General features: G+C 40.0%; 1 protein-coding gene across 1 annotated transcript; it reads left to right on the plus strand.

The window, feature by feature from the left end:
* Positions 1 to 122: 122 nt before the first annotated feature.
* On the plus strand, positions 123 to 16,890 carry LOC403555 (SET translocation). Its single transcript, NM_001003031.2, is given in 4 exon segments — positions 123 to 172; positions 10,295 to 10,357; positions 11,081 to 11,169; positions 15,941 to 16,890. A coding segment is annotated over 1 exon segment (894 nt). The 5' UTR covers positions 123 to 172; positions 10,295 to 10,357; positions 11,081 to 11,169; positions 15,941 to 15,996.
* Positions 16,891 to 27,065: the final 10,175 nt, after the last annotated feature.

Below are 27,065 nucleotides of genomic sequence, written 5' to 3' on the forward strand. Positions count from 1 at the left end.
CCCAATCCCCTCGCGGCCCAGACTCCCTCGGGGCCTCTCATCTTACGTCAGTAACCACTCCGCCATCTTGGCGAGAACGACTCTTTCGCGAACTACAAGTCCCGGCGTACAAAGTAGTTAGCCGCTTCTGTTGGGGCGTTCTGGAGCGGTAGATCTCTCAGCGTCCCTGTTTGTAAGTAAATGGAATCTTTACTCTTGAAAGTTTAGTGTTTTTCAGTTCAAAAGATAAGTTCTGCCAAAAAAAAAAAAGTAAGTTCTGTAGGCTTCGTTTTCCTCGGGTAACCCGATGTTACCCAAAGTTTACCTCAGAACGACTTGTATTCTCTTTCTTTCCTTTTAGACTTGTATTTTCTATTATTGACTTTAAAGTGCACTTTCGGAAACTGGAATTTCTTTTTCCCTGCATTGGTTAGGATTCACAGATACTTAATACCATTCACTGATACTTAAAGGAGCAGTATGACCAAAATGTATGAGATTAGTTTTTTTATCCTTTTTTTGAGCGAAAGGATTTTGTCGTGGTACTCACGCCTCACGGCGGGGGAGAGAGAATAAAGTTTTGCTCAACTTGCATTAGAAGGATTTACTCTTTCTCCCCCGCTTTGAAGAAGACTAATTATTCATTTTTTTATAATAGCCTCAAACTGGAAACCATTCAGATGTCTCATCTGACGAATGGACAAAATGTGGTACACTCATAGAATGAAATAATACTCAGCGATAAAAATGAACTGGTATGTCTATCAACGTGAATGATCTCAAAATAATTATGCCGAGTGAAAAAATCCAGACAGAAACAGGGTGCATTCTGTACAATCTTCTGTGAAATTCTGGAGACGGTAAAACTATAGTAATAGAAGGCATATCAATGATTGCCCGGGTACAGGGGTGAGGAGAAGGGATTGACTGCAGAGAGACTCCAGGAAGCATTTTGGAGGCATGAAAATGCTCTTTGTCATGGTTTTAGTGGTGGTTGCATGACTGCACACATTTGTGTAAACTTGTTGAATTGTACACTTAAAATTGGTGAATGTTATTTTAAGTAAATTAAACTTCGGTAAAGTTCAGCCCCTCAAATTTAAAACAATGCAAAATTTGAATTATTTTCCTAAATGATAAAGCGCTTGTATTTCATGAAGTCAAAGGTATCCTTGAATCTAAGACCACCATTATTTTACATACCAAGGAAGAGAAAAACGCTGCCAATTGAACTATAACACACCATCAATTTTAAGACCCATCCTGATTTTGAAGGTGTTAAAATGTGAAAAACAAATGTCAGAATCAGTTGAATATATTATTTCTGTATTATGTGCAGTTAAGGAAAAAGGAAGAGAAATAGGAGAGAAGGGCAAATGATAAGCTAGAAAGATACCCACAAGGGGCAGAAATCAAGGTAAGGATGCAATAGAAGCCCAAGACAGGAAGCTGGCTCAAAGCCAAAGACCCATCTTTGCTGACATGTGGAATATATTACCCAGACTCTGTTCTTAAATTTTTCTCAACCTCTCTTGCCAAGTATATGCCTGATTCCTCTTGCCAAGACTATTTCTCTGTATTTGAGATCTGTTACTCCTGTCTCCAGTATCTGCCTGTTCTTACAAGCCTAGTGTAAGTATCTGCCTCTACACTTACATATTGGTGTCTGCCTCTGTTTTGGAGTGCTGGCTAGCTTTTTTTTTTTAAGATTTATTTTTTATATTTGAGGAGGGAGGGGGGCAGAGGACAAGGGAGAGAGAGGCTTAAGCACGGAACCAGACAAGGGCCCCCATCTCACAACCCTGAGATCACAACCTGAGCCTAAACCAAGCATCAGACAGGCACTTAACTGGCTGAGCCACCCAGGCACCCCGGAGTGCTCGCTAGCTTTAAACCACCAGCTGTATGTCAGCTGTGAGAGTTGAGTGTTCCAGGGCTCAATCCTTAGACCTCTTTTCTATCTACACTCACTCCTTTGTTAATTTCACCCATTCTTTTGGCTTTTCTCTCTTCACTGCCAACTTCGAAATTTGTATCTCCAGCCCATACCTCTCCCCAGAATTCCAGACTCGTATCCAGCTACCTATTTGATATTTCCACATAGATGTCTAATGTCTAACATGTTCAGGTTCCCTGAACTCGTCCCAAACTGAACACTTGATCTTTCCCCACACCGACTATATTAGTTTCCTATTGCTGCTGTAACAAATTACCACAAATTTAGCAGGTTAAAATAATACACATTTATTTATTTTTTTTAAAAAGATTTTATTTATTTATTCATGATAGTCACAGAGAGAGAGAGAGGCAGAGACATAGGCAGAGGGAGAAGCAGGCTCCATGCAGGGAGCCCGATGTGGGATTCGATCCGGGGTCTCCAGAATCGCGCCCTGGGCCAAAGGCAGGCGCCAAACCGCTGCGCCACCCAGGGATCCCAAAATAATACACATTTATTATCTTCCAGTCCAACAGGGATCTCACTGGACTAAAATTGAGGATTGAGTTCCTTGCTTGGAGGCTCTAGGAGAGAATCTGGTTTTTGACCTTTTCAGAGTGTTAAGGCTGCTCATATTCCTCTTCTCAGGGCCCCTTCCTCCATCTTCAAAGCCAGCAACATGGCACCTCTCTCTGACCCTACTTTATCTACCTCCTTTTCACTCTTCTACTTACCCCTTCCACTTTATTTTCAGAGAGGGAGAAGAGGAGGGACAGAGGGAGAGAATCTTAAACAGTATCCACACCCAGCACAAAGCCCAAGACATGGGGCTCAATCTTAGGACCCTGAGATCAGGACCTGAGCTGAAACCAAGAGTTGGACACTTAACTGACTGACCCACCCAGGTGCCCCCTCCTTCCATTTTTAAGATCCCTGTGATTATATTGTTCTGAATAATCCAAAATACTCTCCCTATGTTAATGTCAGGTGATTAGCCACCTTAATTCCCTTTGCCACATATTTTATGTTAAACAAAATTCAGTTGAATAAATTTGAACATCTAATTGGCTTTGTTAGGGGATTCGTGAATTGGCAGCATCCCATCTAGCAACTAGAAAGTTGCTCAGAAGAGCTGTACAAAATGAAAGGATTTTAAATAGGAGGGCAGGGCAAGGAAGTTATTAGCAAAAGGAAAGAAATGATTGTTTGAAGCCCTGACTTTCTTTTTTTCTTTTCTTTTCTTTTCTTTTCTTTTCTTTTCTTTTCTTTTCTTTTCTTCTTTTCTTTTCTTTTCTTTTTTTTCTGACTTCTTTCTGAGAGGAAGGAAAGGTAGGGTGTTTATCATACAGATTATCTCACTAGTGCTGATCAGGAAATTTCAGCTGGACTGTTAAAAGGCCACATTCCTGGGATAGGTTGAACTAGAATTAAGTCTTGGTTTGCTGTTGTAGGTCTGTCTCAGGGTGATTCCTTTTGTGTTTTTTTGAACACTGTTAAGTCACAGGTTCTAGGGATTAAGATGTAGATAACTTTGGGGGGGGCATTATATTGTCTACCACGCACTGTAAAGTTTCTTTTTAATTAACCTTTTAATTAAGGTATAATGCATAATACAAGTACACAATAAATATACAACTTGATGAATTTTCACAAAGTGAACACACTCAAGTAACCAGCACTGAGAGCAAGAAATAATGTTTCTGGCAATCTAGAAGCTCCCTTTGTTTCCCTTCCAGGTCATTTCCTCTACCAAGAATACCACCATCCTGACTGCTAGCACCACCCATTAATTTTGCCTATTTAGAAGTTTATGTAAACTGAATTACATGGTGTGTATTCTTTATGTCTACCTTCTTTCTCTAAACATTTATGACTATGAGATTCATTTATATTCTCATGTGTAGCTTTAAATTGTTCATTTTCATTGCTGTATAATATTCCATCCTATGAATCTATCACAGTGTATCCATTTCACTATTTGGGGTACTGCTCTGAATATTCAAGGACATATCATTTGGTGATCAAATGTATGCATTTATATTGGATACATACCTGGCATTGGAATTGCTGGACCATAGAGTAAGCATATGTTCCACTATTTTTTTAAGATTTTTTTTTTTTTTGAGAGAGACAGAGAGAGAGAGTGTGCGCATGCACAAGTTGGGGAGGGGCAAAAGGAGAAGCAGACTCCTCACTGAGCAGGGAGCAGAACACAGGGCTCAATCTCAGGACTCTGGGATCATAACCTAAGCCAAAGGCAGATGCTTAACCCAACTGAGCCACCCAGGTGCCCCTGTTCCACTCTAATAGAGGAAAAATTTTACTTGACACATTAACATTCCTCTACCTAGCCCAATAATTAAATTGGCATAAGACATATTTTTAAAAATATTTTATTTATTTATTTGACACAGAGAAAGAATACAAGTAGGGGTGCAGCAGGCTCACCACTGAGCAGGGAACCTGACACAGGGCTCGATCCAAGGACCCTGGGAAAGGACCCTGGGACTATGACCTGAGCCAAAGACAGACACTTAACTGACTGAGCCACTCAGGTGCCCCAACATAGGACAGATTAATAGGAGAAAAAAGCCAGAGTTTAATTACATGTGCACAGAGGCCTAATAATAAAATTGTGACCCAAAGAAATGACCAAGGCAGACAGCTTTTTTACTTTTTTGGCAAACAAACCAAGGAGTTGACAGAACAAAGAAAACTTATGTTTGGGAGCTTCGATTAGTAAGGAATTCTAAACAGAATTTGGGCTAGGGCAGTACATTAGTAAAAGTAATAAGGCTTGTTTATACAACCTTCTTGGCTCTGAATTCTCTATCTCTGGTGATAAGGATGTGTCTTTGCCTCCTGGTACAGGGATGGTGCCTTTCACATGGCAGATTTATGTGACAAAGGGAAGTCAGAATGTTACTTGCACTGACTCTTTTTTAAGTAACTTTATTTTTTTTCTCTTAAGTAATAGTAATTCTATTTTTTTAAAGATTTTATGTATTTATTCATGAGAGAGAGAGAGAGGCAGAGGTAATAGTAATTCTAATTAGTCACTATGCCAAAGTGATGCAGCCTACCCTTGGCTTGCACACTGCCAAAGAGCTTTCTAATGTGTTTGTAACATCTTACATTCTTACTAGCCATGTGTGAGTCCCAGTTGCTTCACAGCCTTGCCAACACTGAATAAGCTTATAGTGGAGGCCCATGGTAGTTTTACTTGGCATTTCTCTGATGATTAATGATGTTGCCCATCTTTTCATATATTTATTTTTTCACTGTGTATCTTAGCCTTTTGGTTATTGTACCATGTTAATATATCATTTATCACAAAGCAAAAGAAAAAACAAAACCCAGGGGGAAGAGTGTGGTATAAGGCCTTTTCACCAGTTAAAGAGGAGAATAAAAGACCGAAAGAGGGGTACCTGGGTGAATCAATCGGTTAAGTGTCTGCCTTCAGCTCAGGTCCTGATCCCAGGGTCCTGGGAATTGACCCCTGCATCGGGCTCCCTGTTCGGCAGGGAGCCTGCTTCTCCCTCTCCCTTAGCCTGCTGCTTCCCATGCTTGTGCGCTTTCTCTCTCTCTCTCTCTCTCTGCACCCCTCGTTGGGTGCAGAAATTACTACAAAAAAATTAAATCTTAAGCTCTCTCTGTCAAATATATAAATAAAAATCTTTTTTTTTTTTTAAGAGAGAGTGAGAGGTATAGAACTCTCCCAAAGTTCCTTACATCATTGACCATCACTGTTTCACTGTATAGTCTAAGATCCTTCTTCCTATTTCCTGAGCTGGGCAATATCATGGTTAGGGTTGTCCCCTACCCCCCTTGCCCTGAAAAGCAGAAGGAAAATATCTATATACACACAGAAAAACTGTTTTTCTTCTGAAAATCTATGAAATTCTTCCCTGGTCTTCATTGAGCAGGCCGTTTTTTAAATGTTGTTTTGTCCCTTTTATATTAACTCCTTTCACAAATAAAACTTGTGGGAATCATGTGGGGCTGCTTGGTGTTCAGCTTCACTCAGCATAATGGGAACCGTAAGACCAACATTGTTTCAAGATCCAAATGGCTTTCATTTAATCACTGTTGTACTCGTTGTTTGTAATTAATTCTTGACCCTGACCAGCTCTGAAATTACCCAAATACCAAGAAGACAATTAGAAAAGGAGGTGGATAATTTGTAAAGTACAAAAAATTATTTTACACAAATACTTGCCAATTTCAATGTTATCTATAAAGGAAATGATAATATTTCATTTTATATATTAGCCAAGTTAAAGGTATTTTTGAAGACTTTGGACTCCAACATAAAAAGGAGGCTTAAAAAGTATAATTATTTGAAGTACCTTACCATCACTAAAGGATTATAACAAAAGATGTTAACCAGCCCTTCACCATGTATGCTGATGACATGAAACGAGGTAATAGAAGATATGACACAAAGAATTCACTTTCAGGGCACCTGGGTGGTGCAGTTGGTTAAGTGACCAAATATTGGTCAGTGTCCCAAAAACAAAAACAAAAAAGCTTCCAGTGTTAAAATACCTCATAGTTCACATTTTGTCTTTTTTTTTTTTTTTTTGAAGGTTTATTTGAGAGAGCAAGCAAGCATGTGTGTGAGCAGGGGGAAGGGTAGAGAGAGAAAATCCCAAGCAGAGTCCTTGCTGAATGAGAAGCTAGGCTCAGTCTCACAACCCTGAGAACATGACCTGAGCCAAAATCAAGAGTCAGATGCTTAAATGACTGAACCACCTAGGTGCCCCCCACATTTTGTCTTTATGGACATTAGAGACCCTTTGCCTTTTGGTTCCTTTAAATATTGTTTAGATACTCATATGAGTATGTAATGAATAATGGTGAGTTTAAACGTGAAATCATTTAGAGGCATCAGCTAAGAACAGAGAATTCAAAATAGAAAAGATTTATCCTGATGATGTGAAGATGAATATTTTATTTTTTTTTTTAGAGAAGGAGAGAGAGGAGGGGGAGAGGGAGAGGGAAAATCTTAAGCAGGCTCCATACCCCATATGGAACCCAGTGCAGGGCTTGATCTCACAACCTGTGATCATGACCTGAGCTGAAATCAAGAGTTGGATGCTTAACTGAGGTCACCCAGACACTCCCCAAGATGAATACTGTAAAATTAGTCTTTCTGGGGTACCTGGCTAGCTCAGTTGATAGAGCATGTGACTGTTGATCTCAGGATTGTGACTTCAAGCCCCTTGTTGGGTGCAGAAATTACTTCAAAAAATTTTTTTTAAATAAAGTTAGTCCTTCTGGGGCATCTGAGTGGCTCCATTGGTTAATTGTCTGCCTTCAGCTCAGGCCATGGTCTCGGGGTCCTGGGATCAAGCCCCACATCAGGTTAAGCCCCTTGTTGGGTGCAGAAATTACTTCAAAAAAATTTTTTTAAATAAAGTTAGTCCTTCTGGGGCATCTGAGTGGCTCCATTGGTTAATTGTCTGCCTTCAGCTCAGGCCATGGTCTCGGGGTCCTGGGATCAAGCCCCACATCAGGTTCCCTATTCAACGGGGAGTCTGCTTCTCCCTCTGCATCTGCCCTCCACTCATGCTCTCTCTCTCTCTCAAATAAATAAATAAAATCTTTTTTTAAAAAAGTCTTTCTGCTACTGTTGGAAAAGAAAAGTTTTCCTCTGTTCTTCAAGACTCTAGCTGGTCTAAAAATTAAATTGACATGAGAGGGACACCTGGGTGGCTCAGCGGTTGAGTGTCTGCCTTGGGCTCAGGGTGTGATCCTGGGGTCGCAGGATAGAGTACTACATTGGGCTCCCTGCATGGAGCCTGCTTCTCCCTCTGCCTGTGTCTTTGCCTCTCTCTTTCTCTGTGTCTCATGAATAAATAAATAAAATATTTTTTAAAAATTGACATGAGAGGGCAGCCCCGGTGGCGCAGTGGTTTAGCGCCGCCTGCAGCCCAGGGCATGATCCTGGAGACCCTGGATCGAGTCCCACGTCAGGCTCCTGCATGGAGCCTGCTTCTCCCTCTGCCTGTATCTCTGCCTCTCTCTGTGTGTGTCTCTCTGAATGAATGAATGAATGAATGAATGAATAAATAAATAAATAAATAAAATCTTAAAAAATTAATAAAAAATAAAAATTGACATGAGAGACTAACAGGAGAAAAAAAGCTTAATTACATATGCACAGAGGTCCAATAATGAAATTGAGACCTAAAGAAATGACCAAGCCAGGCAGTTTTGGATACTTTTTAGACAATGAGATAATACATCTATGAAGAATCGACAGGCCAAAGAAAACTTATGTTTAGGAGCTTCAATTAGTAAGGAATTCTAAACAGAATTTGAGCTGGGGCAGTCCATTAGTAAAAGTATAAGGTTTGTTTATACAGCCTTCTTGGCTCTGAATTCTCTCTCTGGTAATAAGGATGCCTATTTAACTCCTGGTACACAGAGGGTGTATCTTTCACATGGGAGATTTATTTCCTGCATTATGGAGACAAAGTTGGGGGGTGGTATCAGAGTATTCTTGCACTGGCTATTTCTTAAGGTTTTTTAAAGATTTCATTTATTTATTTGAGAGAGAGCATGAGTAGGGGGAAAGAGAGAGGGAGAAGCAGGCTCCCCACTGGGCAGTGAACCCGATGTGGGGCTTGATCCCAGGACCCTGAGCCAAAGACAGTCACTTAACCAACTGAGCCATCCACGTGCCCCTTAAGTAACTTTTGATTCAAAATAATCAATATGCCAGGTGGCACACTTTGAGATTGCCGGCCCCTGGCCCCTACCCTACAATTTAAAAAAGTTACTTGGGGGCCACCTGGGGGCTCAGTAGGTTGGGTGTCTGCCTCTTGATTTTGGCTCAGGTTGTGATCTCAGGGTTATGATATTGAGCCCCATGTTGGGCTCTGTGCTCAGTAGGGAGTCTGCTTGAGATTTTCTCCCTCTCCTTATGCCCCTCCCCTGCTTGGTTGTTCTCTCTCTCTGTCTAAAATAAATAAATAAAATTTTTAAAATTTGTTTTTTCCCCCTAGTTTTATTTTTTTCCCCCTAGTTTTAAACTCAAACCAAAAGATTATTTGCCTAACTCCCCAAATCCTTTTCCTTTTCTACTCAACTTTACACAGAAGCAAAGGAGAGAATTATCTATTGAATTTTATTGAAGGTAAGCATTGTTCTCTTATAGCTACCACCTCCTGCAAACACACAGGAGTTAGAATGTGTCTGAGAGGATAAATGTAGAATACAATTTTTGTACTGTCCACTCCCAATTAAAAGGGGGAAATGGACAAGGCATATTGAACACACAGAAAACACTTATTGACCTAAAATTTCTGTTCATTTATGTGCTTTGCTATAGATTGCCTTTCTAATTTTACTAATAAAAGTGGAGGATATTTAAGTCCCTATGAGCTAAATAAGAAAACTTGTTAAAACCTGAATAATCATCTTGAAGGCAAGTTTCTAAGTAACAGTAAATTTGACTGTGTTTTGTTCTTTATCATAAGCTGCAGGAGACCTCTTTTTGTGCCTCCCAGACATTCAGTATAAGGAGATAAGGACTCTTGTCTTACTATTTTACTAAAGAATCTGCCTTTACGCATCCTATATTAAGGCATGTATTAGCTTTAATATCTTGTAAAACATGTTTTGGAGAATTTCATAATGTCACAAACTTCTATTGTAGAATATAGTTCCAGCTTACAAATTGTTTCTGTTATTAATGACTCAAGTCATGGCAGACTGGCAAACCACAAGTAAAAAAATAGTAGTGTGTCTAACAGGATTTATTCACAGTGTAAAGTGCATATACTTCCCCTTGTCCTATTTTGTTATATTTTTTTGTTAAATCATGATTCAAAAAAAAATCATAATTCAGTATTAACATTATTATGATTATTTAATGTTGTTCATAGCTGAGATATATAATAGGGTTGATCCTTAAACAACATGAGTTTGAGCTGCGCAGGTCTACTCATACATGGATTTTTTTCAATAAATAATACAGATATTACTGTAAACATTTTCCTATTTTAGTATATGTGCCGCCGAAGCGAGCACTGTAAACATTTTCCTTATGATTTTTTAGTAATATTTCCTTTTCCCTAGTTTACTTTATTGTAAGAATACAGTATGCAATACATATAACATACAAAATATGTGTTAATCCAGCTGTTTCTGTTATCAGTAAGACTTCCAGTCAACGGTAGGCTGGAGGTAGCTAAGTCTTAGGGGAGCCCAAAGTTAGACTGCTGACTGGGAAAGTCATGCCCTTAAGTTCTGCATTATTCAAGGATCAGCTGTATGCTCTTATTATGCTTCCTTTGAAATACGATATTTTGTTTTATCCAGAGTTGATAATTATTTTGTTTGATTGATTTGTTTTCTTGTACCTCTTAGTAATTATTCTACCAGGTCCCTCCAGAGATGGAAAACCCTACTCCATAAGGTCGAAGGGATCAGGTAATCTTTTAGTTTAGTTTTTATTTTGTTTTTTACTTGAAGACATATTTCCTCTTGCCATCTATCCTTCTACTCCTATAAGGATTGATCGATCTTTAGGCTTGCTGCATAGATGTCATCTTGGAAATTCCTTTGCCTTTCTTAGATTCCCATTTACTGGATGCCATTCTACTGGTTTTGATCATTTAGGTTGTTTACAGTTTCTGGCTATTAAATAATGTTGTTACATACATTCTTATATGTTTCTTCATGCACGTATTTCTATTGCATATATATTTAAGAGTGAACCTGCTGGGTCACAGATATGTTAAACTTGTGAACTTGGATGGAAAAAAATTACATCTTAAAGAAAAAAATTACATCTTTATTTTCACTAACGTGAACTTTAACATCTCCTTCAATTATGATTGGAGGCAACAAAGCATAGCAGTATCGGCAGTACTTGTTTGACTGACAGAAATCATAGACCTTTTCCCAGCATATTACAATTCTTGCACATAATGTGAGATACTTTTTACTGTTTATGCTGATGCCTTTAGTTTCTGAACTTTCCTGAGTTTCTGCAGCACAAAATGGATTATATATTATTGGCTTCCCCCATGCATGTACTTATTACTAGTTTCATAATTCCTCCATTAGCTAAGCAAGTTTTATGTCCTTGTGGGTCCATATTTTTCTTATTTATTTATTTATTTATTTATTTATTTATTTATTATTTTTAAGGTAACCTCCAGCCCAACGTGGGGCTCAAACTTGTGACCCTGAGATCAAGAGTTGCATGCTCCACCAACTGAGCCAGCCAGACACCACATGTAATTACCTATTATCATTTTAGTGGGATTTCAGAATGTTGTGGAAAAGAACATTTTCATTCTGTCCTGTTTCCAAAGTGTTCTATATGGCTTTAAATTTTAACTGAATCTTGTAGTTATTCTTTTTTGAAACACTTTTTTTGAAGATTTTATCTATTTATTCCTGAGAGACAGAGAGAGGCAGAGACACAGGCAGAGGGAGAAGCAGGCTCCATGCAGGGAGCCCGATGTGGGACTCGATTCTGGGAACGCACCCTGAGCCAAAGGCAGATGCCCAACCACTGAGCCACCCAGGCGTCCCATATCTTTTTTCTAGTGTTACTTATGTATACCTTTCATCGTTTTAAATAGGCCAATCTTCATACAGATGTGTCTATGATATTAGTCTTTCCAGAGAACCAGCTTTTGATTTTATTGATCATTTCAATAAATGATCAATTTATCATTGTTTTTATTATTTCTTGCTCTTCCCTGTATTATTTTTTTCCCTCTGTCCTCTTAGGTTTGTTCTGCTCTCTCTCTGTAGCTTCAAAAATGAAACTCTTGGGGCACCTAGCGAGCTCATTTGGTACAGCATAGACTCTTTTTTTTTTAATAATAAATTTATCTTTTATTGGTGTTCAATTTGCCAACATACAGAATTATACCCAGTGCTCATCCCGTCAAGTGCCCCCTTCAGTGCCCGTCACCCATTCACCCCTACCCCCGCCCTCCTCCCCTTCCACCACCCCTAGTTCGTTTCCCAGAGTTAGGAGTCTTCATGTTCTGTCTCCCTTTCTGATATTTCCTACCCATTTCTTCTCCCTTCCCTTCTATTCCCTTCTATTCCCCTATTTATATTCCCCAAATGAATGAGACCATATAATGTTTGTCCTTCTCCGATTGACTTACTTCACTCAGCATAATACCCTCCAGTTCCATCCATGTTGAAGCAAATGGTGGGTATTTGTCATTTCTAATGGCTGAGTAATATTCCATTGTATACATAAACCACATCTTCTTTATCCATTCATCTTTCGATGGACACCGAGGCTCCTTCCACAGTTTGGCTATTGTGGACATTGCTGCTATAAACATCGGGGACAGCATAGACTCTTATTCTCAGAGTTGAGTTCATGTCCCACACTGGGCGTGGGGCCTACTTAAAAAAAAATAAAGATAAAGGGGATCCCTGGGTGGCTCATCGGTTTAGCATCTGCATTCGGCCCAGGGCGTGATCCTGGAGTCCCGGGATGGAGTCCCACATCAGGCTCCCTGCATGGAGCCTGCTTCTCCCTCACCTGTGCCTGTGTCTCTGCATCTCTCTCTCTCTCTGTGTCTCTCGTGAATAAATAAATAAAATCTTTTTTAAAAAGATAAGAATAATTTTGAATAATATTTTATGCATTAATTTGGCATATTTTTAAAAAATGTGTTTAATATTATAAATTTTCTTCATGATTCCATTTTAGATGCATGTCACATGTTTTTATATTTATTTTTTGTGATTCAGTTTTAACTTTTTCATGATTTCCATTAAGAGTTTCTCATGAGTATTATAGCACCATTAAATAGTTTATTTTGCTGACATGGAAAACATCTGTGATATGTTGTCAAATGAGAAAAATCAGTGTATCACATACGCATGGTATGATTCTAATTCTAAAGACATGTTTTACGAGCACAGAAAAGATAATTCTGGAAGGATACATATTTAAATGTTAATATATATTTCTGGGTACTGTCATTACAGGCAATTATTTCCCAAAGTGTTTGCAAAAAACATGCATAGCTCTTGTCCTCAGAAGAAAAATAAATGTTATAAAAGAAGAAAAAAAAAGCATTTCTCATGAACTTCTTGGCTATTTAGGGTTGTATTTTTAGTTTTTTAAATGTATGTTTTTGTTTGCTTTTTGCTATCTCTTTTAGTGTTGATTTAAAAAGTCAACATGCATGTTTAATTTTTAATAACTTTAGAGTTAATAAGTAACATCATTCTTCCAACCAGTACATGGAGTTTTCAGGGCTTTAACTCCAATCCTTCGCATCACACCATCTACTTTTCTGTGTTACGGTTCTAAGGTATTTGGGTTTCATTTTTTAACTTCCCCTTTATTTTTATTTTATTTTATTTTATTTTATTTATTTATGACAGATACAGAGAGAGAGAGAGGCAGAGACACAGGCAGAGGGAGAAGCAGGCTCCATGCACCGGGAGCCCGATGTGGGATTCGATCCCGGGTCTCCAGGATCACGCCCTGGGCCAAAGGCAGGCGCCAAACCGCTGCACCACCCAGGGATCCCTAACTTCCCCTTTAAATGTTAACAGTATACATTTAGATTGGTGCAAAGTTGGGGCACCTGGGTAGCTCAGTTGGCTGGTTAAGCATCTGGCTTTTTTTTTTTAAGATTTATGTATTTATTCATGAGAGAGAGAGACTGAGAGAGAGAGGCAGAGACATAGGCAGAAGGAGAAGCAGGCTCCTCTCAAGGAGCCTGATGCAAGACTTGATCCCAAATCCCAGGATCACAACCCAAGCTGAAAGTGGATGCCAAACTTCTGAACCACCCAGGTATCCCAAGTGTCTGACTCTTGGTTTCAGCTCAGGTCATGATCTCAGGTTCATGAGATTGAACCTCACATCAGGCTCCACATTCAGCAGGGAGTAGGCTTCTCTTCCTCTCCCTCTGCCTCTCCCCCCATTCACGTGCATGTGCTCTCTAAAAAAATATATAAATCTTAAATTAAAAAGATTTTGTGAAGGCTTTACTCACCATTCCTTTTTGTTTGTTCTCCTTTGTGTTCAGTTTTCTTCTTGCAAAATCTTCATTTTAATATTTATGTCAGTGAGACTGTGAATAGTGAACAGCCACCATCTTTATGTGACTAAAAATGCTATTATTTCTCTCATGCCTAAATACAAATTTAGCTGGATACATTTCTATCAAGTACCTCACCTCCTTCAAATCTTTGTTATAATGGTACCTCCTTAATGAGGTGACCCTGACAGCCCTTTAATAACAGCCCACCCCAGACCATCTCAATTCCCTTTCCTGTTTGGGGTTTTGTGGGTGTTTTTTTTTTTTTTAAGATTTTATTTATTTATTCATGATAGAGAGAGAGGCAGAGACACAGGCAGAGGGAGAAGCAGGCTCCATGCACCGGGAGCCCGATGTGGGATTCGATCCCGGGACTCCAGGATCACGCCCTGGGCCAAAGGCAGGCGGCAGGCGCCAAACCGCTGCGCCACCCAGGGATCCCTGTGGGGGGTTTTTTTGAGAGAGAGAGAGAGAGAGAGAGAGAGTGTGTGTGTGCGTGTGTGTGTGTGTGAACGAACATGTGTGCAAGCACGAGTTGAGGGGGGCAGGGGGAGGGGGAGAGAGAGCCTAGCATGGAGCCTGTTGCAGGGCCCAATCTCACAACCCTGAGATCATGATCTGAGCCAAAAACAAGGGTAGGAGGCTTAACTGACTGAGCTATCCAGGCGACCTGAGGGCATGTCTATTTCATTTGCTATGTATCCCAGTCATTTAGGAAAATGCCAGGCACAGAGAAGGTGTTGGATTTTTAAAAAATAAATTCATTGCACTTGCTGTGTCTGTTGAATGAATATAGAATTCTTTTTTTAAAAGATTTTATTTACTTATTTATGAGAGAGACACAGAGAGAGAGAGGCAGAGACACAGGCAGAGGGAGAATCAGGCTCCATGCAGGGAGCCTGACATGGGACTCCATCCTGGGTCTCCAGGATCATGCCCTGGGCTGAAGGTGGCGCTAAACCGCTGAGCCACCAGGGCTGCCCTGCCCCTAGAATTCTTGATTGACTTTTTTCTTCAGTACTTTGAAGATATTATTCTATCATTTTATTATACTAATATCTCTAATATCTTTTTTCTTGAGAAAATATGTAGTTACTTTTTTATTGTTACTTAGTTGGTAGTTGGTAATCTATCTTTTCAGATTTTTCTCTTTGTTTTTTATGTTCTGCAGTTTCACTATAACTTGTCTAGGTGTTGATTTGTTTTTATTTATCTTGCTAAGTATTTGAGATAAATAAAATGACTTGAAGAGGGCAGCCCTGGTGGCTCAGCGGTTTAGCGCCGCCTTCAGCCCAGGGCATGATCCTGGAGACCCCGGATCGAGTCCCATGTCAGGCTCCCTGCATGGAGCCTGCTTCTCCCTCTGCCTATGTCTCTGCCTCTCTGCCTCTCTGCCTCTCTCTCTCTCTCTCTCTCTCTCTCTCTATTTCTCTATGTCTCTCATGAATAAATAAATAAAATCTTTTTAAGAAATGGCTTGAAGATTTATTTCTAAAAATCTCAGGACGCCTGGGTGGCTCAGTGGTTGAGTGTCTGCCTTTGTTTCAGGTCATGATCCTGGAGTTTCAGTTGGGGAGACTGATTCTCTCTCTGCCTTTGTCTCCCTCTGCCTTCTCTCTGTATCTCTCATGAATAAATAAATAAAATATTGAAAATAAATAAATAAATAAATAAATAAATAAAAATCTCTTAGTCATTATCTCCTCAAATATTGTCTGTCTCCCATTCTCTCCTTGAATCCCTAATAGATGTATGTTGGAATGTCTCATTTTCTCTACCATGTAACCAGGTTTTCTTTTGCTTTTTCTATTTCATTGTTCTACTGTGTTGGATTCCAGGTGACATCTTCATATCTGTTTGCCACATCACTGATTCTTTCCTTGGCTGTATCTAGTCTATTGTTCACTTTGTCTATTAATTTTTAAAGTTTTTTCAAAATTTAATGATATTATTTTAAAATTTCTTTTTGCAGTAATTGGAGCTTCTTCCTGAGGTGTCTCTCCCAGTTTTGTGGAGTTTCCTCACAGCATGGCCCCCAAGCGCCAGTCCTCACTTGCACCTCAAATGAAGAAACCGAGGCTGCTTCCTGCCCCCATGCCGGAGGAAATGTCAGCCTCTCAGCCCTTGCCGAACGGAGAAAAAGAACAGCAAGAAGTAATTGAACATATTGATGAAGTACAAAATGAAATAGACAGACTTAATGAAGAAGCCAGTGAGGAGATTTTGAAAGTAGAACAGAAATATAACAAACTCTGCCAACCATTTTTTCAGAGGAGGTCAGAATTGATCCCCAAAATCCCCAACTTTTGGGTAACAACATTTGTCAACCATCCACAAGTGTCTGTACTGCTTGGAGAGGAGGATGAAGAGGCACTGCATTATTTGACAAGAGTTGAAGTAACAGAATCTGAAGATATTAAATCAGGTTACAGAATAGATTTTTATTTTGATGAAAACCCGTACTTCAAAAATAAAGTTCTCTCCAAAGAATTTCATCTGAATGAGAATGGTGATCCATCTTCAAGGTCCACTGAAATCAAATGGAAATCTGGAAAGGATTTGACGAAACAGTCAAGTCAAATGCAGAATAAAGCCAGCAGGAAGAGAGAGTACGAGGAACCAGAGGGCTTCTTCACCTGGTTTACTGACCATTCTGATGCAGGTGCAGATGAGTTAGGAGAGATCATCAAAGATGATATTTGGCCAAATCCATTACAGTACTACTTGGTTCCTGATACAGATGAAGAAGAAGAAGAAGAAGAAGAAGAAGAAGAAGAAGATGTTGATGATGATGATGATGATGAAGGATTGGAAGATATTGATGAAAGAGATGAGGATGAAGATGAAGATGATGATGATGATGATGATGATGATGATGATGAAGGGGAGGAAGGAGAGGAGGATGAAGACGATGATGATTAATGGAATACTGATGGATTCCAACCTTCCTTTTTTTAGTTTTCTTCAGTCCCTGGGAGCAAGTTGCATCCCTTTTTTTTTCCCTCCTCCTTTTGTGCTCATTCGCCCTGTTTTTTGAAGACTCTTTTCTCTCTCTTTATACCATGGTTCTCAACCTATTTTTTGGGGAAATATCTTTTTTTTTTTTTGGGGGGGGGAATATCTTGAGCAGAATACAGCAGGAAAAGAATTTCTACCCCTCTCTGTTCCAAATTCATTTTTATTCCTTTCTGTCTCAACAAAAACTTTACAGAATCAACACCACCGTGCTCTGTGGGAAAAAAGAAAAACCTGCTCCCTTAGCTCTGCTGAAAGTTGGAGGGTGCTAGGCCCGTGTAGTAGTGCATAGAATTCTAGCTTTTTTCCTCCTTTCTCTGTTTATTGGGCTCAGATATTACACTGAATCTCTATGTGAATATGGACAGTTAGCATTTACCAACATCTACCTGTCTACTTTCTCTTGTTTAAAAAAAGAAAAAAAAAAAAAAAAAAAAAAAAACTTTAAAAAATGGGGTTATAGAAGGTCAGCAAAGGGTGGGTTTGAGATGTTTGGGTGGGTTAAGTGGGCATTTTGACAACATGGCTTCTCCTTTGGCATGTTTAATTGTGATGTTTAACGGACATCCTTGCAGTTTAAGATGACACTTTTAAAAGAAAACTCCTAACGATGACTTGAGCCCTGCCACTCGATGGGAGAATCAGCAGAACCTGTAGGATCTTATTTGGAAGTGACATTCTCTATTGTAATTTTGTTCCTGTTTATTTTAAAAATTTTTTTGTTTCACTGGAAAGATGCTCAGTTTTAAACATTAAAAAGTGTACAAGGTGCTTTGTTAAAATAAAACTAAATGTGTACACAAAAAAAATAAATAAAATTTCTTTTTGGGTATTTTTCAGATCCATCTGTCTTAATGTTTTAACTTTTTTGGGTTTTTTAAAAAGATGTACGTGTGTATGTATGAGAGACGGCATAGAGGAGAGGGCCAGAGAGTCCTGAGCAGACTCCCCACTGAGCGTGGAGCCTGACTCAGGGCTCCATCTCATGATCTCAAGATCTCGACCTGAGCCAAAACAAGAGCTGGATGCTCAACAAACTGCGTCACCCAGGTACCCCTTACTTTTTTGTTTCATAATTCCTATTCCTTCCTTTTTCCAGAAGCTCTTTTAGATTGCTTTATTATCTCTGGCTCCTCAGGTATAAATTGTCTCACTTGTTGCATCTTCTGGCTCTTTCCTTAAGGCAATTAATTTCCCGATGTGGTCTGTCATCTTGGTGGTGAGTCCATCCTCAGTGTGCTTACTCTCTGTTGAAGTGTCGTGTTTGGGCATGCCTATATCCTTACAGAGAAGTTGCATGTTTATCTCTATTGGGCTGCACGATTCCCACCAGTTCAGATCTGTTTTACTATTATTTTTATTGGTACTGCTGTTTCTTTTTACTGCAACTATCGTTTTATTGTTACTATCACTTATTCCTAGACTGTGGGATCCTGCACTTTGCAGGTGTTAGGAATTTTTTTTTGTTTTTGTTTTTGTTTTTTTAGGTGTTAGGAATTTAAACCCCACTCCTGAGCACCTCTGGGCATGAGGTATCCTTGGTATTGCATCCACCTCTTGCATTATCATCCATGCTAGGATTCTGTTTTCCTCTTCAATCTCTTCTGCTTTTGGTCTTCCCAACTTAATTACTTGAGATTAAGTTTATGTTCTAGACAAGATAAAAGTTTATTTCTTTATGCTATAAAGTCAGAAGATATGAAGTCCAAGGTGAGTATGGTGGTTTTGTGTTCATCAGGGATACACCCTTGGTCTTTATTGTTGTTGCTCTGCCATTCTTAGCCTGAGGCTTTTGCCTCATAGTCCAAAATAGCAGCTTGAGTTCCAGCCACTTGATTTGTAATCCAGCCAAAAGGAAGAAAGCAAGGTGAACATGTCCCTTCTTTTAAGGGACACATACCACTTCCACTTATATCACTTGTCAAGGACTAACTCTGTAAAGGAGGTTGGGAAATGTTTTTACTAGGCAGCCATCAATGCTGTTTTTATTCAAGACAAAAGGAGAGATGGGACAATGGGGGATAATTAACAGTTTTTATCGTAACCATTAAATTGTAAACCACTTTAGAGTGAGGATCCCTTCTGTACCTTTTATAAAAATCAGTGCTCACAAGGAGCTCAATAAAAATCTCTTAATGATGATTAATCCTTTCAGCAAACAATTTATTTAGCACCTATTTTATGCCAGGGACTGTATTAGACATTGGAGCTACCAAAATGAAATGAACACAGGAAACAGTAGCTTTAAGCATTTATTTGAACCATTAACAAAAGTTATCAGGCAGAAGAGAGGGAAGAGATTCCAGGCAAAGGGGACAGTTTATGCAAATTATCAAAGGTATGAAACAGCATTTCATGTTAGGAACTGCTAGTTGTCTGGTATACCTAGACCAGTGGTCTTGACTGTGCAGTTTTGCCCTTTAGGGAACATTTAGCAAAGGCTGAAGAATGTTTTTGGTTGTCACAACCAAGGGAGTGCTACTGGCATCTGGTAGATTGAAGACAGATGCTGCTAAAAATTTTACAATATGTAGGTTGTGAACCTTACAAGTAAAACAGCCAATTATTTTACCAGCAAATGGGTTTATTCAGGAATAGCAGAGTAATTGCAGTTTGAGATAAGCAAGCTATAGGAAAAGCCATGGGCAAGTTCAGAGAACAAAGGAGAACAGCACTCTTTTACAGAGGAAAGAGGAGAGTTGGGAGGGGCTGTTATAAACAAAAAGTCCATTGGAGTAAACTACAAGTTGAAAGTGTAATGTAGGTTTCTTTTAAAGACTTATTTATTTGAGAGAAAAAATGAGCAGGATGGACCGAGGGAGAGGGAGAGAGAATCTTAAGCAGACTCCTTCATTGAGCACAGAGTGCGACACAGGACTTGATCTCATGACACAGAGATCAGGACCTGAACAGAAACCAAGAATTGAATGTGTTTAAGTGACTGCACCACCCAGCTGCCCCTGATGTTCAAATATAGAATCTTCCTTCCTCCTGCTGGAGTAGTAAACTAATATGATTAGCAAGGTGCATCTCTTCCTGTTGAGGTCCATAATTGGTCTGGAGTGGTAGTGGCATGAGGGATTCCCCTTCTGGCTTCTTGACTCTATTTTATTTTTTAAAGTTTTATTTGTTTAAGTAATCTCTATACCCCATGTGGGGCTCAAACTCAACTCCAAGATCAAGCCTGATTCCATTTTATTTTATTTTTAATTTTATTTATTTGTTAATGAGAGACAGAGAGGCAGACATAGGCAGAAAGAGAAGCAGACTCCCCACAGGGAGCCTGATGTGGGAATCGATCCCAGGACCTCGGGATCATGCCCTGAGCTGAAGGCCGATGCTCAACTGCTGAGCCACCCAGGTGTCCCAAGCCTGATTCCATTTTAAATGAGGTTTCCCTGTATTCTCACATATATACATTTTCTTTATCCACGCATCTGTTGATGAACATTTAGGTGGTTTCCACAGATTGGTTATTATGAATAGTGCTGCAGCGAACATAGGAGTGCTAATCTCCTTGAGATATTTTTAATAAATTTTATTTTATGATTTTATTTATTTGTGAGAGACACAGAGAGAGAGAGAGGCAGAGACACAGGCAGAGGGAGAAGCAGGCTCCATGCAGGGAGCCCGATGTGGGACTTGATCCCAGGACTCCGGGATCACGCCCTGAACCAAGAGCAGACACTCAACTGCTGAGCCACCCAGGCATCCCTCTCTTTGAGATCTTGATTTTCATTTTCTTGGATAAATACCCAGAAGTAAGCTTTCTGATCATATTGTAGTTCTATTTTAATTTTCTAAATAACTTCCATACTGTTTTCCTTACCAGCTACATTGGCAGTGTACAAGGGTTCCAATTTCTCCATATCCTTGCCAATCAACACTTGGTGTTATCGGTGTTAATAGCTATCCTAACAGGTTTGAGATGATATTAAGGTTTTGATTTGCATTTACCTGATGATTAGTGTTGTTGTGTTTCTTTTTATAAATCTTTTGGCCATTTGTGTATCTTTGATAAATGTCTAATCAAGTCATTCGCCCATTTTTTAATCGGGTTATTAATTTAGATGTGTTTTTTTTTTACTATTGAGTTATACATTTTCTTTATATATTTTGGAAATTTACCATTTATGAGATATAGTTTGCAAATATTCTCTCCCATTCCTTAGGTAGCTTTTTCACCCAGTTGATGGTTTCCTTTGTTGTACAGAAGTCTTTGAGTTTAATGTAGTCCCACTTGTGTTTATCTTAATTTTTGATGCCTGTGCTTTTAGTGTCATACCCATGAAATCGTTTTTAAGACTAATGTCACGATGTTATCTCCTATATTTTCTTTTAGGAGTTTTACAGTTTCAAGTCTTATATTTAAGTCATTAATCATGTTGAGTTGATTCTGTGTATGGTACAAGATAGAGGTCCAATTTTAATCTTCTGCACGTGGCTGTCCAGTTTTCCCAACAACACTGGGAACACTATCCATTCTCTATTGTGTATTTTTGGCACCCTAATTCAGTAAAGTTGCAGGATACAGAATTGACATATATAAAAATCAGTTGCATTTCTATATGCTAACAGTGACCTACCTGAAAAGGAAATTAGGGAAACAATCCCATTTTACGATATCATCAAAGAAATAAAAACGCTTAGGTATACACTTAACTAAGGAGGTAAAAGACTTGTACACTGAAAACTACAAAGCACTGATACTGATGAAATTGAAGATACAAATAATTGGAAAGATATCACATGGTAATGGATTGGAAGAATATTGTTAAAATATACATATTATCCAAAGCAATCTACAGAGTCAATGCAATCCCTATTAAAATCTCAATGGGGGTGCCTGGCTGGCCTAGTTGGAGCATGTGACTCTTGATACCAGGGTTGTGGGTTTGAGCCCCACATTGAATGTAGAGATTACTTAAAATCTTTTTTTTTTAATAAAATCTTAAAAAAAAAAAAAAACCTGGCAGACACATTAAGACTGATGGAACAAAATAAAGAGGCCGAAATAAAAACAATTATTTGTATTTTGTCAATCTTGTTTCAACTATCACTGAAGGATTTTAGACAGCAGAGTTGAATGATGAGATTTGCATTTTAGAGCAATCTCTGAGGGCAGTTTCCAGGATGAATTATAGGGGAATGAGACAGTGAAGAGAGCCAAAATAGAACAGTCTCAAATTCCTTACTTCCCACTGCCTTTTGAACTCACTTCAATAGAGTTCACCCTGCTTCCAAGCCTCAAGATCCATACTTGCCAGGGTCATCGATGGCCTCCCTTCCTGCTGTCAAATCCAGTGGTGAGTACTTACCTTACTGGACCTCTCAATGGCATCTGGCTTAGTCAATCATTCTGTTTTCCTTACCACACTTGTTTCCCTTGGCTTCTAGGACACCAAACTCTCCTGATTTCTCTTTGATCTCAAAAGTCCTTGCCTTCTGCTGGCTCCTCTCTCCATCATCTAGAATGTGGAGGTTGGAGAGCCGTGGGGCTAGGGCCATCAACTGCCTCTCTGTGCATTCATTTCCTCAAGGAGCTCATTCAGTTTCAGGTCTTTAAACACTCTATCTGCAAGGACACCTGTTGCCCGGAACTTTCCTCTGGGTTCCTGACAGATCCAGCTGCATCCTGACAGCTCCCTTTTTGGAGGTCTAATAGGCCTGGCAAACTTAACACAGCCAGAATGAAGTCCTCCTGAGCCTCTTCCCCCAACATCTCCCAGATCTGTTAATGCCATCTCCATCCTTCCAGTTGCTTGGGTGAAAACCTTCACATCATCCTAACACCTCTCTCATCCCAACATGCAGACTGCTCTGAGCCAGCAAGACCTCGCCCATGATTGACTCCATGATAATGATGGATTTGACCTTCACCGCCTGCCTGCAAGTAACCACCCACCTTTGCCCCACATTTTCCTAACAAACGTGGGAGTATTTTCAGCACTTTGGAGACAGTCTCTGAGACACTAGTCTGCTGTCTTCCTGGTTTTGGCCTCACTAAGATAAATTCCTTTCTTGTTTCACTACTACACATTTCTCTGCCTTTGGATTTTATCAGCAGTGAGTGGCCAAGCCTGGTCGGTTTGGGACCCCTGGAGTGAGATGCTCTTGCAGCCCTGCACACCAGCTACAAGCATGGTGCTGACAATACTAGGACCCTGATCACCCTGTCTTGGGTGGTAAAGTGGTTCCTCACTGAGAAGACCTGAGGCTACTGCCCCTCTCCCTCCTAGCACTCAGGTCCTTAAAGGGGCGATTTCATTGAGAGGCAAGTCATTCATCTTTCCCCCAACTCCTTTGTCTTGGCTTGGAGATTTTTCCTTGGGGGAGTAGGTCACAAACAGCTCCTAATATCGTCCCAGAAGAACTGACTTCATTGGCAACATAGGATGAGGAAATTTAAGCTTAAGGATATTCTCTGTAATGCCTTTTTTAAGTTTTATTTACTTATTTGAGGGAGAAAGAGCAAGAGAGCAAGAGCAGAGGGGAGAGGGAGAAGCAGGCTCCCCACTGAGCAGGGAGCCGAACGCAGGGCTCTATTCCAGGACCCTGGGATCATGACCTGAACTGAAGGCAGACACTTAACTGAGCCACCCAGGTGCCCTTGCCTTTTTTTTTTTTTTTTAAGTAAACTCTATCCCCAACTTGGGACTCAAATTCACAACCGGAGATCAAGAGTTGCTTGCTCTACCAACTAAGCTGGTCAGGTGCTCCCAAATTTAAGGATATTCTCAAAAACAATGGTGATTGTGGTGAAAAGCCATTGGGAGATTGGTAGATTTAGTGGAGATATAAACTAAACTGTAGGCCAGTTAATCTGCAAGAGAAATGGGTAGAGACAGCCGGGAGGAGCCCTCCTCAGGTCTAAACAAATCTAACACTGACTTCTGGAACTGTTCCTTCAAAGGAACTGTAGTTTGATTGAATTAGTCTATCCCACAATTTATGCCCCCCAGGGCATTGTTGAAAACAATAGAGCAGGGATCCCTGGGTGCCGCAGCGGTTTGGCGCCTGCCTTTGACCCAGGCAGGATTGAATCCCACGTCAGGCTCCGGGTGCATGGAGCCTGCTTCTCCCTCTGCCTGTGTCTCTGCCTCTCTCTCTCTGTGTCTATCATGAATAAATAAATAAAATCTTTAAAAAAAAAAGAAAAACAATAGAGCAATCCTGCAGTTAGTGGAGTTTAACATTTGGGGGGAGTCAGGAAAAGAGGCAAAGAGAAGCCTGTCAAAACCACTGTTGTCTCAAGGTGACTGTGGGCACACCAAAGGCCACACCCCTTGATAAACAACATAATAGGCTTAACACGGGTGTGTTTGTGGCAGGTGGGAGGGTGGTAGCAAGAACAGACTTAAATAATCCAGCCAGTTACTACAAATAATAACGAACCTGAAAGAGGGGGCGGGGAACCTTTATTAAGAGTCAGTACAGTTGGGATTTACCCCAAAGATACAAATGCAATGAAACGCCGGGACACCTGCACCCCGATGTTTCTAGCAGCAATGGCCACGATAGCCAAACTGTGGAAGGAGCCTCGGTGTCCAACGAAAGATGAATGGATAAAGAAGATGTGGTTTATGTATACAATGGAATATTACTCAGCTATTAGAAATGACAAATACCCACCATTTGCTTCAACGTGGATGGAACTGGAGGGTATTATGCTGAGTGAAGTAAGTCAGTCGGAGAAGGACAAACATTATATGTTCTCATTCATTTGGGGAATATAAATAATAGTGAAAGGGAAAATAAGGGAAGGGAGAAGAAATGTGTGGGAAATATCAGAAAGGGAGACAGAACGTAAAGACTGCTAACTCTGGGAAACGAACTAGGGGTGGTAGAAGGGGAGGAGGGCGGGGGGTGGGAGTGAATGGGTGACGGGCACTGGGTGTTATTCTGTATGTTAGTAAATTGAACACCAATAAAAAAAAATAAATAAAAGTAAAAAAAAAAAAAAAAAAAAAAGAGTCAGTACATGACGTAAAATATCCAGTTTCCAACAGATATGATATGCAAAGAAACAGGAAAGTTGGGATGCCTGGGTGGCTCAGGGTGTGATCCTGGGATCTGGGATTGGGATCAAGTCCCACAGCGGGGTCCCTGCATGGAGCCTGCTTCTCCCTCTGCCTGTGTCTCTGCCTCTCTCTCTCTGTGTCTCTCATGAATAAAAGAAAGAGAGAGAGAAAGAAAAAGAAAGAAAAGGAAGGAAGGAGAAAGGAAGAAAGAAAAGAAAGAAAGAAGAAAGAAAGAAAGAAAAAGAAAGAAAGAAGAAAGAAAGAAAGAAAAAGAAAGAAAGAAAGAAAGAAAGAAGAAAGAAAAAGAAAAAGAGGAAAGTATAACCCATACAGGGGGGTGGGGCTTCGGGTATGGAAAAGCAAGTAACAAAAACCACCTATGAGAGTAACCAGGTATTGTGTGTATGTACGTATTTTATTTTTTAAAGACTTTATTTATTTATTCATGAAAGATCCAGAGAGAAAGAGGCAGAGACACACAGGCAGAGGGAGAAGCAGGCTCCATGCAGGGAGCCCAACTGTGGGACTCGATCCCGGGACTCCAGGATCATGCCCTAGGCAGAAGGCAAGAGCTAAAACGGTGAGCCACCCAGGCTGCCGAGCATGTATGTATTTTAAAGTTCATTCTTTTAGTTAGAGACCAGAGAGTTATTCAATTCTTTTTTTTTCTTTTAAGATTTTATTTATTTATTCATGAGAGACAGAAAGAGAGAGACCGAAACTTAGGCAGAAGAAGAAGTAGGCTCCCTGCAGGGATGCAGCACTTGATCCCAAGACCCCGGGATCATTGACCTAAGCCAAAGGCAGATGCTCAACCTCTGAGCCACCCATGCGCCCACCAGGTGTCATATTTATTTTTTTTAAGATTTTATTTATTTATTTATGATAGAGAGGGAGAGGCAGAGACACAGGCAGAGAGAGAAGCAGGCTCCATGCCGGGAGCCCTACGCGGGACTCGATCCCAGGACTCCAGGATCTCGCCCTGGGACAAAGGCAGGCACTAAACCGCTGAGCCACCCAGGGATACCCCCAGGTGTCATATTTAACAAAGACTTCAAAGTAGCCATTTTAGGGGCACCTGGCTGGCTCAGTTGGAAGTCTATGTGACTCTTGATCTCAGAGTGGTGAGTTCAAGCCCCACTTGGGTGTATAGATTACTCAAATACATAAAACTTAAAAAAAAAAAAAAAGACAAAGTAGGGGCACCTGGGTGGCTTACTCGGTTAAGTGTCTGCCTTCAGCTCAGGTCTGATCCCAGGGTCCTAGGATTGAGCCCTGCATTGGGCTTCCTGCTCAGCAGGGATCCTGCATCTCCTTCTTCCTCTGTTCCTCCCCACTGTGCTCTCTCCCTCTCCTTCAAATAAATAAATAAAATATTTTTAAAAAATTTTTAAATAGCCATTTTAAATAGATTCAAGGAAATAAAGGAAACCATAATTAAAGAAAGGTACTCTGACAATGTAATTCAAGAAAATAGATTTTTAAAAAGAAGAAAATATAATAGATAGAAATTATATAAGAATAAGAACCAAATGGAAATTCTAGAATTGTAAAGTACAGTAACTGAAATGAAAAATTCACTATAGGGGCTTAGATTAGTTTGCTAGGGCTGCCATAACAAAATGCCACAGACTGGATGGTTTAAGCAACATACATTTATTTTCTCACAATTCTGGAGGCCAGAAATCCAAGATCAAGATATCAGCAAGTTTGGTTACTTCTGAGGCCTCTCTCCTTGGCTTGCAGAGGACCACCATTCACTGTTCTTCCTGTGGTTGTTTCTCTGTGTACAGGTGCCCCCTAGTGTTTGTTTTGCTTCCAAATTTCCTGGTCTTACAAGGACACCACTTACATTGGATTAGGGCCCACCTTACAAGATATAGTAAAGCAGTTCAGGCTGAAATAAAGTGATCTCAGACATTAATTAAGATCCATACCAAAACCAAAGAACCACAGGTAAAGGAAATTGTTAGAGGAGCTCATTGAGGGTATTACTGCAAGTTGACTTGTGAGCTGAGTGAGCTGGACCCAGGCAATTGGAGTTGTCTTTGGATGACTGTC

This window comes from Canis lupus, chromosome X (genome assembly GCF_011100685.1).
Source record: "Canis lupus familiaris isolate Mischka breed German Shepherd chromosome X, alternate assembly UU_Cfam_GSD_1.0, whole genome shotgun sequence".
Classification (NCBI taxonomy): Eukaryota; Metazoa; Chordata; class Mammalia; order Carnivora; family Canidae; genus Canis; species Canis lupus.